The following is a 19,907-nucleotide window of genomic DNA, read 5'->3' on the forward strand; positions in this document are numbered from 1 at the left end:
CGACAAGACTGGGAGACATAACAACTGTACCTAATACATACAAACAAACACAGAGAGGCAGCCACAGTGAAGAAACAAAGAAATAAATCCCAAATGAAAGAACAGGAGAAACTCCAGAGAAAGAACTAAACAAAATGGAGGCAAGCAATCTACCAGATACAGAGTTCAAAACAATGGTGTTAAGGAACTTAGTGAGAACTTCAATAAAGAGATAGCAAGCGTAAAAAAAAAGACATAGAAACCATAAAAAAGGAACAAGTCAGAAGTGAAGAACATAGTAATTGAAATGAAGAATGCATAAGAAGGAATCACTAGTGGATTAGATGAGCAGAGGATCAAATCAGCAATTTGGGAGACAAGGTAGCAGAAAACACCCAGTTAGAATAGCAAAAAGAAAAAAGAATCCCAAAAAATGAAAATAGTTTAAAAGACCTCTGAGACAACATCAAGCTTGACAACACTCGCATCATAGAAGGAGAAGAGAGAAAGCAAGGAATTGAAAACCTATTTGAAGAAATAATGACTGAAAATTTTTCTAACCTGGCAAAGGAAATAGACATACCAGTCCGGGAAGTGCAGAGAGTCCCAAACAAGATGAACCCAAACAGGCCCACCCCAAGACACATTATAATTAAAATGGCAAAGGTTAAAGACAAAGAGAATCCTAAAAGCAGCAAGAGAAAGGCAACTAATAACTTATAAGGGAGTTTCCATAAGACTGTGAGCTGATTTCTCAACAGAAACTTTGCAGGCCAGAAAGGATTTGCAGGAAATATTCAAAGTGATAAAAAGCAAGGACCTACAATGAAAACTACTCTACCCAGCAAAGCTATCATTAAAAATCAAAGGACAGATAAAGAGCTTCCCAGACAAGAAAAAGCTAAAGGAGTTCATCACCACCAAATCAATATTACAAGGAATGTCAAAGGGACTTCTTAAAGATGGGGGGGAAAAAAAAGATCAAAATTATGAATAATAAAATGGCAATAGTTACATATCTATGAACAATTACTTTCAGTGTAAATGGATTAAATGCTTCAATCAAAAGACACAGGAAGGCTAAATGGATAAGAAAACAAAACGCTTACATATGCTGCTTACAAGAGACTCACTTCAGATTGAAAGACATACACAGATGGAAAGTAAAGGGATGGAAACAGATATTTCGGGAAAATGGAAATGAGAGAAATGAAAAAAGCTGGGGTAGCAATAATTATACCTGACAAAATAGACTTTAAAACAAAGACTATAACAAGAGTCATAGGAGGATCTAGTAATCAATTCCACTTCTGGTATTTATCTGAAAAAAACAAAACAAAACACTACTTCGAGGGGACATGTGCATCCATATGTTCATTGCAGCATTGTTTACAATGGCCAAGATGTGGAGGCAGCTTGGGTGTCCGGTTGATGGAAGAATGGATAAAGAGGAGGTGGTACTTATATAAAATAGAATATTGCTTGGCCAGGGAAGGGAATGGGCTCTTACCATCTGCAATGGCATTGATGGACTTGGAGGGTGTTGTACTGAGTGGAGTATGTCACAATGAAAGGCAGATACAATGTGATTTCACTTACATATGGAATCTGAAGGACAAAATAAACAAGAACAAGAACAACAACAAAAAACCCAGAAACACACTCATAGATACAGAGAACTTTTTGATGGTTGCCAGATGAGAAGGGGTTTGGGCTGTAGGTGAAAAAAGGGGAAGGAATGAAGAAGCACAAATTGGTTTTTACACAGTAGTCATTGAGATATAGGGTGTAACATAAGGAATATAGTCAGTAATAATGTAATAACTATGTGTGGTGTATGATAGGTCCTAGATTTGTTGGCATGATAGATGGGAGGGGGTTGGGGGACAGGGTGAAAAAGGTGAAGGGATTAAGAAGTACAAATTGGTGGACCGGCCTGGTGGCTCAGGTGGTTGGAGCTCCGTGCTCCTAACTACAAAGGCTGCCGGTTCGATTCCCACATGGCCAGTGGGCTCTCAACCACAAGGTTGCCTGTTCAACTCCTCCGAATCCCGCAAGGGATGGTGGGCTGCGCCCCCTGCAACTAGCAACAGCAACTGGACCTGGAGCTGAGCTGTGCCCTCCACAACTAAGACTGAAAGGACAACTTGAAGCTGAACAGCACCCTCCAACAACTTGACTTGGAAAAAAAGTCCTGGAAGTACACACTGTACCCCAATAAAATCCCGTTTCCCTTCCCCAATAATAATAACTAAAAAAAGCAGTGCAAATTGGTAGTTACGAAATAGTAATGAGATGTAAACTAAAGCACTGGGAATACAGTCAATGATATGGTAATAACTATGTATAGTTCCAGGTGGGAATTAGACTAGTCAGGAAGATCACTTCTTAAATTATATAAATGTTTAACCATACTATGCCTACACCGGAAATTAAAATAATATTGAATGTCAACTGTAATTGAAAAATTAAAAATGGTGGGGAAAGGTGAAGGGGAATAAGAGGTCCACATTTTCAGGTATAAAACAAATAAGTCATGGGGATGTAATATACAGCATAGGGAACATAGTCAATAATATTGTGATAGTGTGTGATGGTGTCAGATGTTTGTTGGACTTACGATGCTGATCACTTCTTTAGGCACATAAATGTAGAATAACTATGGTGTACACCTGAAACTAATATAATATTGTATGTTAACTATATTTTCAATATTTTTTTCAATTAAAGTTTATTGGGATGACAATGGTTACTAAAGTTACATAGGTTTCAAGTGTACAATTCTATAATATATCATCTATATGTCACATTGTGTGTTCACCACCCAGAGTCAGTTCTCCTTCTATCACTATATATTTGATCCGGTTTACCCTCATCTACCACCTCCCTCCCCCCTTACCCTCTGGTAACCACTAAACTATTGTCTATGAATTTTTGTTTCTTTGTTTCTTTGTTTTGTTCCTTTGTTGCTTTCAGTTTTATATCCCACATACCAATGAAATCATATGGTTCTCAACTTTTTCTGTCTGACTTATTGTGTTTAGCATAATAATCTCAAGATCCATCCATGTTATCACAAATGACACTATTTCATCTTTTCTTATGGCAGAATAGTATTCCATTGTGACATCTTCTTTATCCAATCATTTATCAAAGGACACTTTGATTGTTTCTGTGTCTTGGCCACTGTAAATAAAGCTGCAATGAACATTAGAGCACATATATATTCACTGATAAATGTTTTCAGATTTTTTGTATACATACCCAGGAGAGGGATTGCTGGGTCATATGTAATTTTTTGAGGAACCTCCACACTGCCTTCCATAGCGGCTGCACCAGTCTGCATTCCCACCAACAGTGTATGAGGGTTCGTTTTTCTCCACAACCTCTCCAACACTTGTTACTATTTGTCTTGTTGATGATAGCCATTCTAACTGGTTGAGGTGATACCTCATTGTGGTTTTTATTTGCATTTCTCTGACGATTAATGATGTTGAGCAATTTAAAAAAAAATATTAATAGGAAACAAAAAAAGAAGAGCATAAAAGATCAATAGACTTAATTATATGATAAGAAAACTTACATGTTAGTAGAACTTTCTAGAGAGACTCACCTATACTGGTTCTTGCTGAGCTGCACAGGCTCCCCTTACAGGATGAAAAGTGGACATTATTCTCTGCAAAGGGGGATGTCACTGAACACTTGTGTGGAAAAGCTCTGATGGATAATTTAAGATCAACTGTACTTCTCTGTGCAGAATTGATTTGAAAGTTCAAGAATGGAAAGAGACAGACTATGAGGAGATTATCTTGTTTCCCAGCAAGACCCAGCAGTGCCAGGAAGACAGTGTGGGGTGGACATGGGGGAAAGTGTGGGGTGGGCGTGGGGGGACTTTGCATGGGATTTGTGGATATTTTGGAGATGGAGTAGCAGGTCATGCTGTCAGATGGGTTATAATTGGGGCAGAAAAGGGACACTGCAAATATGACCTCCAGGGTTCTGTCTCGAGGAACTGGACCACAGTGCACGTGCCTTGTCCTCAGAAGAGAAGGGAACCCACACCTCTGCTCCCATGCTGTTGGTGCTCCTTCTGTTTGAAAGGCTTGCCCTTTCCTGTGAAATTCCTCATCTTTATTTAGTTCCCTTTCAGAGGGGGTCATGACTGCCTTGTGAAAATGCCCAAGCAAAAGAAAGTCTCTCTTCCTATGGCTGCCCTTGATCTTTATCTTTGACACTAGAGTTCCATGCTCTACCGTTCATCAGGATTAGATGTTGTTAGTTCTTCTATTTCCCTCAAACTGAGGGCTTCTTTAAAAGGGGGGATTTGTCCTTACATTTCTATACCCAACTGTCTCAGTTTTCTTCTAGAAATACTGTATGTTGACTAAATGCTGAACAAGCATATGTTCACACACATCCAATTTTATCAGAAATTCACACACGCATGCTGTGGGTCCACCATCCCTCATGTATTTGGCACATTTTCTGCATGAGAACTTGCAGATAACATTCATTCTGGCCTCAGTTTGTGTTTAGATCAGCTGTGATTCTCCTAAGATGTCTATTTCTCTGACCATCTTTGATCACCTCCTTTGCCTTCTCCCTGGGTATTTGGTTAAAAAATATATATTTGCTTGGTTTTAATGGACAAATACTTGAATGTGGGGCCTTTAGGTGGTGATTGGGTCATGAGTGCCCTTGTAACACAAACCCCACCAGCCTCCTCGCCCTTCACCATGTGAGGACACAGCAAGGAGTTTCCATCTGTGAACCAAGAAGGGGTCCTCACTAGACACCAGCCCTGGGACACCTTGATCTTGGACTTCTAGGCTCCAGACCATGTTGTCTTATCTGGAAATTGGAGCTGAACTGGGGTGAAGCAGTAGAGCCCTTGTGAGTGATGCCCTGCCAGGCGCTGGGACCCACTGACGTCAGTGGCTGGCTGGTGTGGCCATAGTCACGAGCAGTACAGAGAACAGTGTGGGCTGGTGAGTTATAACAGGATGGCACCTGCATGCCAAGCATGGGAAGAGAGCAATAGCCATGGTGCTGGGGGGTCCCAGGCCGGCTTGTGCCCATTCATGACTAAACTGAGTTTGTTCCAGCTTCTGTCCCTGATCCGTGATCCTGGGACCTCCTAAAACAATTCACAGCCAATCACAGCTCAGCCTTTATGCTGACCCCCTCTCACCCATGGGACAGCCATGTCTGGTGACACCCAGAGATATGGGCAGGAGACTCCTGAGGTCCCAACAGAAAGATGAAGGCTGACGGACTGCATTAGTGATGGTGTTCACACAGTGACTAGCCATGTCAACTACCACAAAATGCACTGGCAGCTCTTGTTTACAGCATTAACATTAGTGTTACGCACATTGTGCAAAATGGAGTCACAGTGAAGTCAAGCATGGTTATTCAAGTGGCCCAAGGAGCTTACCTCCTGTGTTCAGCAGCAAAGCAAGAAAAAGGATAGCATCTTGCCTGATTAGTTATGACCTTCTCCTGAACCTATTCTTTTAATTCAGATTTTAGCAGCTACATAAATTCAGTATGTTATGGCTAAGTCACAGAACCAAGGGTAATCTCAATTTTCCTGCACTGTTGAAGCCCTCCACCCATATGGCTCAGGGACACACCTGCGTCTGAACCAGCTGGGTTTGTGATGGTCACAGCGAAGACATACCCCATGGGACCCATGTAACGGGTTAGAAAAGAAGAATAAACTTATGATTAAATTATATTTACTTAAAGGACATTTTATTAAAGAAATTCTTACCTTCTCTAAAAAAAAACTCTATATAGTATTGTCAAATGCTTTTTGGGATATGCTTCAATGTCATCCCAAATCCCAGGAAGAAAAGGTCATTTGGCTTTTGGTAATAAGTATAAAGTGGGATAATTTTTTTCAACTTAAATTTCTAATGTACGTATAGTTGGTATACAATCTTATATTGTTTATATCAGTTTCAGGTGTACAGTATAATGATTCGATGTTTTTATGCCTTACAATGTGATCACCCACTAATTTTAGTAATCATCTGTCACAGTGCAAACTTCTCACAATATTATTGACTATATTCCCCTTCCCCTTTTCACCTGGCCCCCCATCCCCTCTAAAGTGGGTTAATTTTAACCACATAATGAGTAAAGTGTTTTTTTTAATTTGAGTACATTTAAATTGAGCCATTCTTCTTAGGGTTTATTCTGTATTTAATAAACATGGAAATTTGCTGGTGAATCTAAACAGAGATAAGTGTCAAATGAGAAGGACACGCTGCTTGTTATGTCTCATTAGTAACTTGCAAATTGACAGTTTCCTTTCATATCGCAGGAATGGAGGTGCAAAGCATTATTGGCCATTTATTTTATTTTGTTGGTGTACATGCTCGGTTGTACAGCATTAGAGTTTTAAACTGAGCATTCTTTGGCCCAATTTTTAGATACACCAAAAAGCTGGTGACAAGTCAATATTTCATGTACACTATTTAAAATGTATTCTTAATAATGAATACAATACTATTCTGACTTAGGGCTAGATTTAGTGTTTATAGCCATTCTACTTAAACTTTGGTTGTTCAAGTATAAGAGTATGTCTTTAAAAAGAGGACATTTAGTCACCTTATCAAAAGAAATTTGAGTAGCTTAAATCCCTTTCTATAATTTTACATTTCCTTTTCAAACATTGCCACTAGTCGAACAGGAAGTAAGCACTCACAGGAAGAAGAGGTTAGGAGCAAAGATGCTATGGATCTCATATATAGATCCAGGTCATCTATTAAAGTCTCATTAAGATTATATTCTTATTGAGAGCTCACAGTAACTGTACAAAGTCAGTACTACTACATTTTATAATTCCCAGGTCTCTCTGACTCTCAGGTCTATACCCATATTCTCTAACTGCTTGGTGCAGGAACGAAACATTTTATATAATCCCTTAGGGACCTTGCATTGAGGGATCTTAGATGGACAGGAAGAGAATAACAGGAGAAAGTGCCACCCTCTTATTATTTGCTTTTAAAATTATTTTGTCTTTAAGGTGTTAACACTTTTCTTCTACATTGTTATTCCTGTCACTTATTAAATTTTTTGACACTCTTTGTGCATAGGTAAAGCAACCACCACAATTATTGATGAAACCCTGCTAATGCCTTTATCACTGATCAATCCTTTCCTGCCGAAGAGGCAGTCTTTTGAGACCTTATCACACAGCTGTGTATCCCTCAGGGATCTGATTCTGCTTCTACTTACCTGTGTGTCCATATATGTCTTGCCATCCCCGCTGCCACCATTCCAGTCTAAGCTTCCACCATCTCTTGCCAAGGCCACTGCCATAGCCCTCTTCCTAACTGGTTCCCTATATAACTGATGCCCTATAACTAATATCCCAAACAACAGTCATGGTGATATTGATAAAATATGAATCGGATCCTATCATTCTTCTGCCAAAAATTCTCCAATGGCTTTCTTTAGCAATTGAAACCACTTATGAAATATATGTACAAAATCTGGTTCCTGTTTACTTTTCAAACTTTGTCTCCTATCCAGCAGTGTGCTGGGAAATAGCACTTTCTGGTTTTTTGTAGGAGCTAATTGTTAAATAGCCAAGAATTTTGCAAGCCAGTGATATCATGTTGGTAACTTAAAGCAGGCCATGGTGGGAGGGTTTACATTACAGAAATCAGCAAATGCTACAAATCAGGGCTGGTTTGCTTTGTTTTGTCTATTTGTTTAGGAGAGCCGGTTGTTCACACCACTCACTGTTAGTGTTGCTGTCTGCCTCACTCACCGTGTTCCACTGACACTGCTTTTATTTATTCTTCTAACATGTAGGCTTGCTCTCCTCACTTCACCTTGAGGTCTTTGTCATTGTTCTTCTCATTGTTTGGATGTTCTTTCTTTGAATGTTCTCATGACTGGCTCCTTGTCCACATTCAAGTCTCGAGACAAATGTCAACAACTTCTAAGAGAGGATTCCCATGACTACCTATCAAAGTACCACCATGTGTGACTCCAGTTTCTCTCTAACATCAACCTCATCCCTACAGCCTAGAGGAGTGCCTTTAAAGTCATGTGCTCTTATATCAGTTAGCTCGTATTCGGTCACACTCCATGGAAAACCAGATAGTAAAGCATGTATTTGTCTCATAGATGAGAATCACAGGTTTGCACAGGTCAAGCCCAGGACCACAGTTCAGTGATGACATCAAGGGCTAGGTCCCTTCTTCCTGAGCTACCTTTCTTAGCATGGAATGGTCATTTTCATAATCACAAAATGGCTCTTTCACCTGTGGGCACTTTAAGATGCTATAGCTGGCAAGAGAATGGGTAAAGAGGAAGGGTGCAAAGACCAAATTGCTGAAGGCATATGCCAGCAGTTTGTCCATTTAGAAAGCTCCCTGGAAGCCATACTCAGTGACATTACACTTACAACAACTTGGCCAAATTACAAAAAAAGCCTGGAAAGAGAAGTAAGTTTGCTTTCTAGCTTTAGTAATGGAAGAAAGATGCTACATTTTTAGATGGCTTTGGGGCAAATGATTCATACTGTTTGCACTAGTATCCAATATATTTTTATGGAATTAGTGAACAATGTGATTTAAGTGACCCAGCCCCATATTCATCCAAGTTCCAGATTTAAATGAGTCATGGATTCCATTTGGCAGTCTAATTGTCAATCAAGTTAATCAAAATTCATCGTTAATAAAAGAGAAAATGATAATTGGACCATTCCAGATCACTGAAAGTTCACCTCATTTAAGTTACAATATATTATTATTGTTTCTGGTTACAGTATTCAACCTATTGTTAGAAAAATCTTTCCGCATTAAGTTATGTTACTATCATCAGGCCACTGATGATGATATGATCATTTTTTGATGATCAAAATGGGTTAGTGATATGAGCACATTGATTATGTCATAATAGATTGAAGGATTACCTCCTGGGATTTTGGGCATTGTTATGACTGTTTGCCTGAGCTCACAATAGTCCATGATGCTACACAGACGGTGCCAAAAAAATGTATACACATTTTAAAAAAGAAAAAAAACTGTATTAAAATCATAATACAATGCACTACACTAACAATCATTTGGTTAATGCCATCTTTTGAGCAAACGTCATACTTCACATTGCTACCGTAATTTAATTCAACTTTGAAAAGTAATACATAGATAACATCTCTTAAAATGTGTACATTTTTTGCCACCCCTAGTATTTAAATAATAAATTTCCATATCTTTATTGTTTTATTCTGAATTCTTTTTCTGTGGCAGAATAGTGAAATAAATAGGAACATGAGCCCTGGAGTCAAACACATCTGGTTTTGAATCCTGGCCTATAGTTGTATAGCCTTGGGCCAGATAAGTCATCTTTCTGAAACTTAGTTGTTTTGTGTTTTGCATGTATGTGTTTTACTTTTCTTTACCTATACAATGGGAACAGCAGCAATCCTTTTATATACTTGTGAGAATTTTACAAGATGATTTAAATAAGACAAGTAGGCACTGAATAAATGATGGCCATTGACTCACTTTGTTCTGTATCACATATAAAATGATCAGTAACCTGTCAAGTGAATTTGTGAATCACTTCTTACATCTGAATCATCTGAGATGACTACTAAAAGAACAGATTTTAAGGCTCTACCCTCAGCCTCTTAATTTTTTTAATTTTAATTTTTAGTAAATTTAGAGTTAAATTTTTATGTTGACTGCAATTTGAGAACCACTGCTTTCAGCCTTCATGCAAAGATTTGTTGATCAGATTAGCTTAACCTCTGTTAACAACCTTGAGAGAAGAAATCCTGAGTATGACTTTAAGAATATAGATCCCTGAGCCACATCTCAAATTATAGCCTAAATTCTAGAGGATATGGCCAAGATTCAAATCCTAACTCCAAAACTTACTAGCTCTTTTCTTGGAGAGGTAATTTTAACTCCATGGGTCTCATTTTCCTTTTTTGTAAAATGGGAATAATAATAGTATCTACCTCATAGTGCTGTTTAGAGAAGTAAAATGCTTAGATCAGTGCCATACTAAACATTGTATGTGACAACAATGAGTACTATAAGTAATATTGTTATTAGAATCCCAGGGTTATAGTTTAGTGATTACCAGAGGGAAGGGGGAGAAAGGTGGGAGATGAGGGTAAATGGGGTCAAATGCATGGTGATAGAAGGAGAACTGACTCTGGATGGTGAACACACAATGTGAGATATAGATGATGTAGTGCAGAATTGTACACTTGAAACCTATGTAACTTTACTAATAATTGTCACCCCAATAAATTTTAAATTAAAAAAAATAGTTAGAAATACAAAGAAAAAAAAAAAAAGCCCAGGTAGTTTTGGTGATCAGTGAGTGCCACCTGAGAGAGGTATACAGGCATCCCTCATTTTATTGCACTTCACTTGATTTCTCTTTACAAACATTGCTTTTTTTTTTTTTTTTGTACAAATTGAAGGCAAGCCCTTCCACCAGCAAAAAGATTATGACTCACTTTATTGTGATACTTGCTTTATTGCAGTGGTCTGGAACCAAACCCACAATATCTCTAAGAGATGCCTATATTGGTGAACAGGATAGGGGTCAATCTTTACTGAGGTAGGAAAGATTAAGATCTCAGCCTTTGACGAAGAAAGGCTGCAGAGCACAGAGCTGTTATAAAACTACTGAATGTTGAAGGAAAAAAAAAGCTGCTATAAGAAGGGTTGTGATTAGAATGAAAATAAAAGGCACAGAGTTTAGCGTCACTTAGATCCAGAGTCCAAATCCAGATCCCTGATTTTTTAATGAGATACTTCAATTCTCTACAAGCCTCAATTTTCTCATTGCATAATGTGAATATTTACTACCCCATTAGTTTATTAGAAGGATAAAATAGGTTAAAAAGATGTGAAGCTCTTATCATACAGTGAACCCTACTTCATAAACATTAAAGTTTACTGTTACTGTTGCTTTTAGAAATGAGGATTAACGGAATGCAATGTGTAAGAAAGTGAGGGGGCAAGGGTAATACCTAAGTATTTTGCTTAGATCATGGGATAAATGCTATGAACCTGAGAGCTGGCCGACAAGCGGAGCTGGTTTCAGGAAAAATTCTAAGATCTCCATGCAGTGCTTGTGTTTATCGGTCCCCCCACCAGTCTTTACCTAATATTCTTCCTAATCTGAGCTGTCTTAGAAAACCCAAACTTCTGTGTTAGTAACCAAATATGGCAGAATAGTTTCATAAAATAAGTGTGAGGAGATTCTGAGTAAGAATTTTAAGGGGACTCCTGAATGAACTGCACACACTTTATTGCAGTAGTTTTAAGAACAAGTATTTTTGCTGACTCAACGGCTTCTTTTGCTACTATTCAGACCCAGGCCTTGCAGATTTCTGGTACTTTGACAGAACTAATGGGAATTAGACTGGAAACTCCAGTCTCATATCCAATTTATCACTTAACACCTCTCTGCAGCACCAGCCAGGTCTGGGCTAGAGGGACCTGAACTCTCCCGCTTTTGGTTTTTAGACCTCTTTCGGCTGTTAGCAACTGCTGTATGCCCCATTACCTCACAGTGCTGGATTCCCTCAGTGGGTACCATCAAGTTTCTCCATGCTTCAGAGGGCACTGCTCCTTGCGTCTGTCTCTCTGATCAGGTAGGCCTGAAGGGCAGACAGATCACCACGTCACCACGTCCATTGCCTTGCAACCAGGGAGGAGATTCTAGTCTCCCATGGGAGCAGGCACCTCCCGTGGCTACAGTTGGTTCTGTTACAACACTTCTCACTTAGTTAATGGAAGGGAAGCAAAAGACCTAGTTCTCTGTCCCACGTTAATGACTGAACAATTCCCCATGAATTTTCTTTCATCTCATAATGACCTCTTAATAAGGCCTGGGCAATGCCTATGGTGTAATGTAGCAGGGCTGGCTCAGCTTTTAATAAGTCTTAATGGAGTGTGTCTGGTTTCCTTGATGGCTCCTTTTTGAAAAAATATTTCTCAGCCTTGCATGGTCATAGGAATTATCTGGAAGCTTTAAGAAAAAAAACTAATGACTGGATCCCACTTTTAGAGATTTTGATGTAATTAGCCTGGGGTAGCTGACTGGTTTAAAAACACCACAAGTTGATTCGAATGAGGAGACTTTGCTAAGGAAAACACTGTTTCAAAATGCGGGCGGTACCTAACAAGAATTACTTTTAACCATGGGCTTTTATCAATAATTCTGAGACTCCTAAAAGAATCCCGTTCAGTATCCTATTACACAGGCTATTAAAGAATAACAGAAGATGCAAGAGTTCCTGGAATGCTGGGGCTGAAAGAAAACCGGAAGATCATTTTGTTCACTTTCTTTCCAAATGGCATCTTTGAACCAACAACTTCAGCATCACTTCAAGCATTTGTTTAAAAGGCAAATTCTTGAGCCTTATCTTTATACCTCTCTAAAGCGGAGTTGGGGGTTCAGGAACCTACATTTATTAATAAGTTCCCCCATGTTATTCTTGGGTTCATTCATGGTTTAAAACCACTAATCTGTACCAGACCTTCTCAACCCCACCCGCACATCAGAATCACATAGGGGCTGTAAAAATAGCCATGCCAACTTGACCAGTGGTTCCCAACTTTGGCTGCTTTAGTATCACATGAAGGGCTTTAAAAAACCCCGTGCCCAGACCCCACACAGATGCCAATCACATCGGAGTCTCTGGGGTGGGACCCAGGCATCGGCGGTTTTTAAAGCTCCCAGATGATACCAGTCTGCAGTCAAGGATGAGAACCACTGTTCTGAATATTCTGGTTTAATTTGTTTGGGTTGTGGGTGTCAGGCATTACTTTTTATATGTACCCTAGACAATTTTAATGTGTAGTCAAGGTTAAGAACTCCTGAATATTCAGGTTGGTGTCATTTTAAGCTTTCCTGACCTTCCCCCACTGTAGTCACTCATACCCGTTAGCCTATAGATTTACGCTTGCCTCCTTTCCCCAGATCAGACCACTGCCTTTCTGAGCTAGTCTCACTCATTAATCTGTTATTTATTCAACAAACATGTACGAAACACCTAATATTTGTCAAGTACTCTGCATTGAACTATAAGTACAAATAAGATTGTTTTTCCTGAAATCTCAAGAAGCTTATAGATTTGCAAGGTTAGAGGAAGGAGAGATACATACAAACAGGTGTAGCAGAGAGTAGTAATTATTACAATGGATGAGTGAACAAACCTGTATGAACACAGATATGAAAGCAACTAAATCTGCCTTGGTGAGTCAGGGAAGACATGTCTAAGGGGATGCTATTTAAGCCAAGCCTTCCCTATATGACCTAAAACACCCTTCATAATATGATTTCTCATAATATGATTCTTCATCTCTTGCTACTTTTGTCCTGGTTTCTACTTCAGCCATACTGAATTCCTCTCAGTTCTTTGAACCCACATTCTCCTGACAAGACTTCAATCTGTATTTATTTGCCTGGAACATTCTTCGCCTTTCCCCACCTGCACCTCCTACCTAGTACTCTGCTTAGCTGTTCCTTCCACAGAGAGGTCTTCCCTGACCTCCAGGATGATGATAAATGTCTTTGTTATGCATCTATGAACTAACTTGTAGCACTTCCTTTATTGGATACACCCACTTTGTTACATGTCTGTGACCCTTCAAACCTGTAAATGAAAGCAAGAGCAACCTGCTGTCTGCTTTACCACTGTGTGTCCCATGCATAACACGTTGCCTGGCACTACTGGATCAATGACTTAATCGCACTCCAGGAACAGGGGATGATATGTGCAAAGCCACAGAGGCATGGAATTCTGTGGCGTATCCTAGAATAACAAAAATTTGGGATGGCCAAAGTATAAGAGGGGCAGGAAGACATATCTATAGGTGAGTCAAAAGAGGTAGGTTGTTAAGGACCTTGTGTATAACCCTAAGTGGTCTGAACTTCACCCTATAGGCAGTGGGAAGCCAGAGAAGTTTCTATGTGGGGGAGTATAATAATGAGGACTATCATTTAGAACAGTCATTCTGGAAGCAGTGTGGAAGATGGATTGAAAAAGAGAAAAGATTAATTTAAAGGATAGTTAGCAACAGACAAACAAGACAAACAAATAAACAAACAAAACTCTTAGACACAGACAGCAGTTTAGTGGTTACTAGAAGGTAAAACAGGAGGGGGAGTGGTAGAAGATGGTAAAGGGGGTCAAATATATGGTGATGGAAGGAGAACTGATTCTGCGTGGTAAACATACAATGCAATATATAGGTGATATAGTATAGAAATGTACATTTGAAACCTATGTAATTTTACTAACTTATATCCCTCCATTAAATTTAATAAAGATAAGAAAGAAAGAAAAGGAAATGAAAGAAAATAAAAGGAGAGAGAAAAAAACCAACAGTTAGGAGGTGTTCCAGCTATGGATGAAAAATAATAAAGGTTTCCCTGAAGCAATGAAACATCGGGGCACCATTCAAAAGGCATTTTGAGATGTAGAATCTACAGCACTTGCTGACTAACTACCTGTGGGAGTGAATGTGAAAGATGATGCCATGACCTAACTTGGAAGACAGGCTAGGTGGGGATGCTATTAATGGAAATATGGAATATAGGAAGAGAAGAGCTAGTTTCAGGATTTAAAAAAATGAGCTCATTTTGAAATATGTTGAGAATTTCATGTACCCGTGGATGTCTACGTAGAGTCTTTTATGCAGTTAGAAATCATAAAATTCTTAGCTTGGTACCTTGTTGATTGTGGATATGGCTGTTATTGTCCAGTTAACTGTGTCGACTTCCAGTTTACGTCCAATAAGACAAACTTTTGGGACTGGCAACGTCATATTGATTTTTGCTTCTTTAGGCCACAATTTGCAATCAATTGGTAATACTGCAAGGGAAAAATCTTCATTTAAATCACTTATTGGTTATTTTCTTTGATTAGATATATGCACCTATGTCAATCTCACCTGAATTCTGAGGTGGTAACAATTTTACTTTAGGTAGCTACTGTGTTTCCCCAAAAATAAGACCTAACTGGAAAACAAGCCCTAGCATGATTTTTCAGGATGGCATCCCCTGAACATAAGCCCTAATGCATCTTTTGGAGCAAAAATTAATATAAGACCCGGTGTTATTTTCAGGGAAACATGGTATATGGTATTATATTCCTTTCTCATTTGATTGTGAGTTCAAAAAGGAAGTTTGTCTTACTCTTCTTGTTAACCTTAGTGCCAGGTCTGATAGGAACACAAATTAGTGGACGGATGTATGTGTGTATGGATGGATGAATTTATAATCTGGGGGAGTAGACATGGAATACTTTCTGGAGCTGATCACTTAGGAATTGAAAACCTCTATTCTATACATATGTAGATGCCTAAGTGACTTTTCAGTGAGTTATTGACTATAGCAACAAAGGTAGAAGAGATCACCGTAAGTATTTTTAAAACAGCCTTTCATCATATCATTTTTCTCTTAGCAATACAAAACCAACCTGGGAATTTTAAAGCTATGGCTATAAAAGGCTATGTTTCTTGACACATGAGCCTTTGATGCTGTCAAGTGTAACCTTTGTGTTGTCGAGTGAAAGAGAAGCATTTAAATTAATTTTATTGAAAATTCTTTTGCTTGGTACTGTCCTAGAAGCTGGTAGGTAGGTACAAGATTAGATTTTTATTTTAGGAAGATATATTTATGGACCACATGAAGAGGCTGGAGGAGAAGAAACGATTCCAGTTGGACAGAGGAGAGATGACGATGAAGGCCTGGCACCATGCAATGGCAGTTAAATAGCGAGAGCCAAGTCATTAATTAATTCATCAATATTTATGAACTGTATTATACCAGACTCTGGGGATGTAATGGTACCAAACCAGATAGGTTCTTACCCTCTTAGGAGTTTATAGATAAGTGGAAGGGATGTACATGCATATAACCAAATCCTTATATTAATAAATGTAAAATTGCAGATGTGATAAATGTGGTATGATTAAGGAAAAGTCACACTGAAAAAAAAAAATCTCAGAGGTAAAATTTACAGGATTCATTTGGTTATTGGATACCAGAATAAATAAAAGACATGTTTCCTGCATTTCTTTTTCTGAAAAAATATTCAAACTTAATTTGTATAACAGAAATAAGATACATGAAATGACATCAAAGATGTATTCAGTGACAAATTGTGTGGACCAGAATAAAATGACCTTTTACAAAAGATGAGATCAATAAGCTATGAACTGTAAGTTCTGATTTTGCAATTAATTCCACTTTTTATTGTCACCATTCAATTGGAGTGATGGTACTTTGCTGATGAGACACAATTTACTCTAAATTTCTCTCTCTCTCTCTCTCTCTCTCTCTCTCTCTCTCTCTCTCTCTCTCTCTCTCTCTCTCCATTTAGATGTTGCCAGAGCGATTGAATTACTGGAAAAACTACAGGAATCTGGAGAAGTACCAGTGCACAAGCTACAATCCCTTAAAAAAGTGCTTCAGAGTGAGTTTTGTACTGCTATCCGAGAGGTATGACACTAAGATTCTAATAATTATGTTCAGCCACATGTCTCCTGAATAGAAAACATGTATTTTCCTCACAAACAGTTGAAATAGTTAAGATTGGAATTACATCTTAGATTTCTCTTTTTAGCTTCTTGGACAGATGATAAAATATAATTTAGTCTGCTACATTCTTAAATTAGATCCAGTCAAGATTTATACATTCATATAAACCAAATGTTGATCTTATGGTACCAATGAAGTAACTGCCTCAGAAGGTAACTATTACATGTAGTCTAAACTATTTGTGATCACATGGAGTCATTTGGATATTCAGTTAGAAATAGGATTAATGAGGGCTTAGATTTTCTTAAAAGAACATTCGACTCAATCTTTCACAGGTAAATCTGAAAGCGTAACCTCGTACTGACTATTGCTATATTCAAAATTTACTATCTAGTGCAATAATGGAAAATCTCTGAACAGGCTGATAGGCCCTTCTAGCCAATCTTTGTAATGCTTTCCTTGCTAATGATGCTAAGATACTGAAGGTGAAACAAATGTACAGTAATGACCATTTGAAATTTGTATTGACTTGTGATGGAATTGACTTGCCAACTAATGAATTTAATTGGTTACAAGAGAGTTCACTTGAGAGATATATGTTATGCTGTTTTTGAATAAAATAATAAGCTCATTCTTCCTTTCCTATCAGGTACTAAGTCATAATTCATTAATTAGAACCATAGGACATATCTGCCTTGCTAGAAGTTACCAGTAATTAATTACCTACTGTCATCCTCCCCTAAGAGTTGAACCCAATGACTACCGGGAAAGGTTGTTATAGCAGAGGGTATATGCTTCTTGAGGAATGCTTGCATCAACCTCCCTCTTTGCAACTCTACTTGTGGCTAATATACATTCCTTTGCCTCAATTATGCTAGTTTATGAGTAGTTATTAGGTGGGCAAGACCCAGGTAATTAAGGCGGAGAGACACACAAAACCTCTCTCACTACAAATTTAAACTGTAGCCTACCCAGTGCAGTTACAATTTGGATTTTGCTGAGATTTGATTTAGACTACTTATGCTAAATCTTTGCCAGGTGAATTTGCTCACTATTTAGTTTTTGTTTACAATGAATACAGCTTGAATAAATAACCAAAATTGTATCTCCAAGTTTTAACTTCTGAATTTGACCAAAGGCTGCAACGAAATTTCTCCAAATGTGTGAATTCTCAGCCAGTGGCTGCTCAGTGGAAAGGTTTAAGAAATATGGAAACCCCATGAGACACCTCTTGGTTAAATGCCTGTATTCATTTTGTAGACCAAGGTTAAATCTCCTATACACCCTTTCTTCCTTCACATTGTGCTACTCCCCTGAGATTTGGTGGCCGACTTTTCATTTTTAGGCATTCTATCATTTCTTCTAGTTTCCATAGAACCAACTAAAAAATAGGGCGCATCAAATATATATATTTGCTCACTGGGAATTTGGCTTGTGATCAATGCAAAAACTTTACCTTCATGGAATTTATATTCCAGTGTGAAAATGATGTTAAACAAATATGCAATACAATGTCAGAGAGTGACAAAACTATGTAGAGAGAGATAAATAAATAAAGAGATAAATAAAGCAGGATTAGGGGAGTGGGAGTAAGGCACTATTAAGTTAGGGTGACAAGAAAATAACCTACTTGAAGTAATGGAACAAGTCACAAAAAATGAGGTATAGCATTTCAGGCACAGGAAATCACAATGCATAAACCCAGAGGCAGGAATGGTCTTAGTCCAAGGGAAGGGACATCCCAAAAGGCAGAATGTCTGTAGTGATATAAGCAAGGTAGACTTCCTAGAAGCAGCCAAAGAGCACATCACATAAGGCCTCATAGGCTATGGTAAGAACTTTGGATTTCATTCTACACATGATAAGAAGCCCTTGGAGAGTTTTAACCTGACTGAATTAGATTTAAAGGTCTCTCTGACTGCTGTGAAAATACAAGTATGTGTACAAGAGTAGAAACAAGAAAGTTCAGTAATAAAGTAAATAATGAGTAGATCAGGTGAGAGATAAGATGACACCAACATGGATGAAGGTGGTGGCAACAGTGCCAGTAGTAGGAAGTTGTCAGATGCGACATGTATTTTTTGAGAGTAAAGTCAGCAGGAATTATTGATGTATCGGCTGTAAGGATGACAGAGACATCTCAATCGATTCTTAGTTTGGGCTTGAACAACTGGATGAATAGGGATATAATGAGATGGACTCTTTAGTAGGGATCAGGTTTGGAGAAGACTATATAAAAGTTCTGTTGGGGATATAATAAATCGATAATGTTTCCCAGACATCCAAGTAGAGCTATCTAACAGGCACCAAAGTCTGTAGCTTGGGGAAAGGTTGGTTCTGGAGACATAAATGTGGTATAGATATCTGTTCAAACAAACACACAGGCCTTTATATTTAAATAGTTTTTTTTAGAAAACAGAGAATGAGAGTAAAAAAGAAAATAAACATGAAAACATTTATAGAAATTATGGGTTCCGGGCAAGGTGGCTGAGTAGGCAAACGCTATGCTTACTGCCTCACATGACCACATTAAAATTACAACTAAATTATAGAACAATCAACGTGGAGAACCATCTGAAGACTAGCTGAACAGAACTCCTACAACTAAGGATATAAAGAAGAGGTCACGTGGAGACTGATAGGAAGGGTGGAGACGATGAAACAGGCTGGCTCCACACCTACCTGTGGTTGTTGAGCATCGTGAGGGATATCTCAGTGTTGGAGGAGTGAGGGGCTCCAGGGCCACACTGGGATCCCCAGCCCAGGGTTCCAGAGCTGGGAAGAAGAGTCCCCACAACATCTGACTGTGAAAATCATTAGGGATTCTACCTGACTGAGTGAGACTGAAGCCTGCTGGACAGCTAGACATCCTCTCAAAGGGCCCACACACATACTCACTCACTCACAGGCACTCACTCTGGGCTCCAGTGGAGGGATGGCAACTCCAGAGGTGCCAGAGACATACATCAAGTTATGTGGCTTCAGGGTTAGGGCTAGAGGGACAGCCACTGTTGTCCTTTGCTGAGTCCTCCTCCCATGTAGACTACAGGTGAGCAACATTTTTCCCATGTTAAGCCCTCCCCCACACAGCCAAATCTGAAACTACATTGGCCTGGTGAACTCTGTTTCTCTTCCACTCCAGTGACTCCCTGGGACCCCACCCAGCCCAACTAGAGAACCACTGGAGGCACTTTTGGTACCAGACAACTATCCACAACTATCCCCAATGCTACAGTATTTCCTGGACACATCTTGGGGTTCTGAGGGCCCAAGGAAGGTGGCGACTATCCTCCATGTTCTCTGGGATACCTTGAAACAAATAAAAATGAAAACATGACCCAAAATATATGGGATACAGCAAAAGCATTTCTAAGAGGGAAATT

General features: G+C 38.8%; 1 protein-coding gene across 1 annotated transcript in view; it reads left to right on the forward strand.

The window, feature by feature from the left end:
* The window catches only part of LIN7A (lin-7 homolog A, crumbs cell polarity complex component), a 156,173-nt gene that overhangs the window by 31,738 nt on the left and 104,528 nt on the right, over window positions 1–19,907 (forward strand). The window contains exon 2 of the mRNA XM_019751288.2: window positions 16,367–16,485. Coding sequence (XP_019606847.1) covers window positions 16,367–16,485 — 119 coding nt within the window. The remainder of the gene's footprint in view (window positions 1–16,366; window positions 16,486–19,907) is intronic.

Source organism: Rhinolophus sinicus, linkage group LG02, assembly GCF_036562045.2.
Source record: "Rhinolophus sinicus isolate RSC01 linkage group LG02, ASM3656204v1, whole genome shotgun sequence".
Classification (NCBI taxonomy): Eukaryota; Metazoa; Chordata; class Mammalia; order Chiroptera; family Rhinolophidae; genus Rhinolophus; species Rhinolophus sinicus.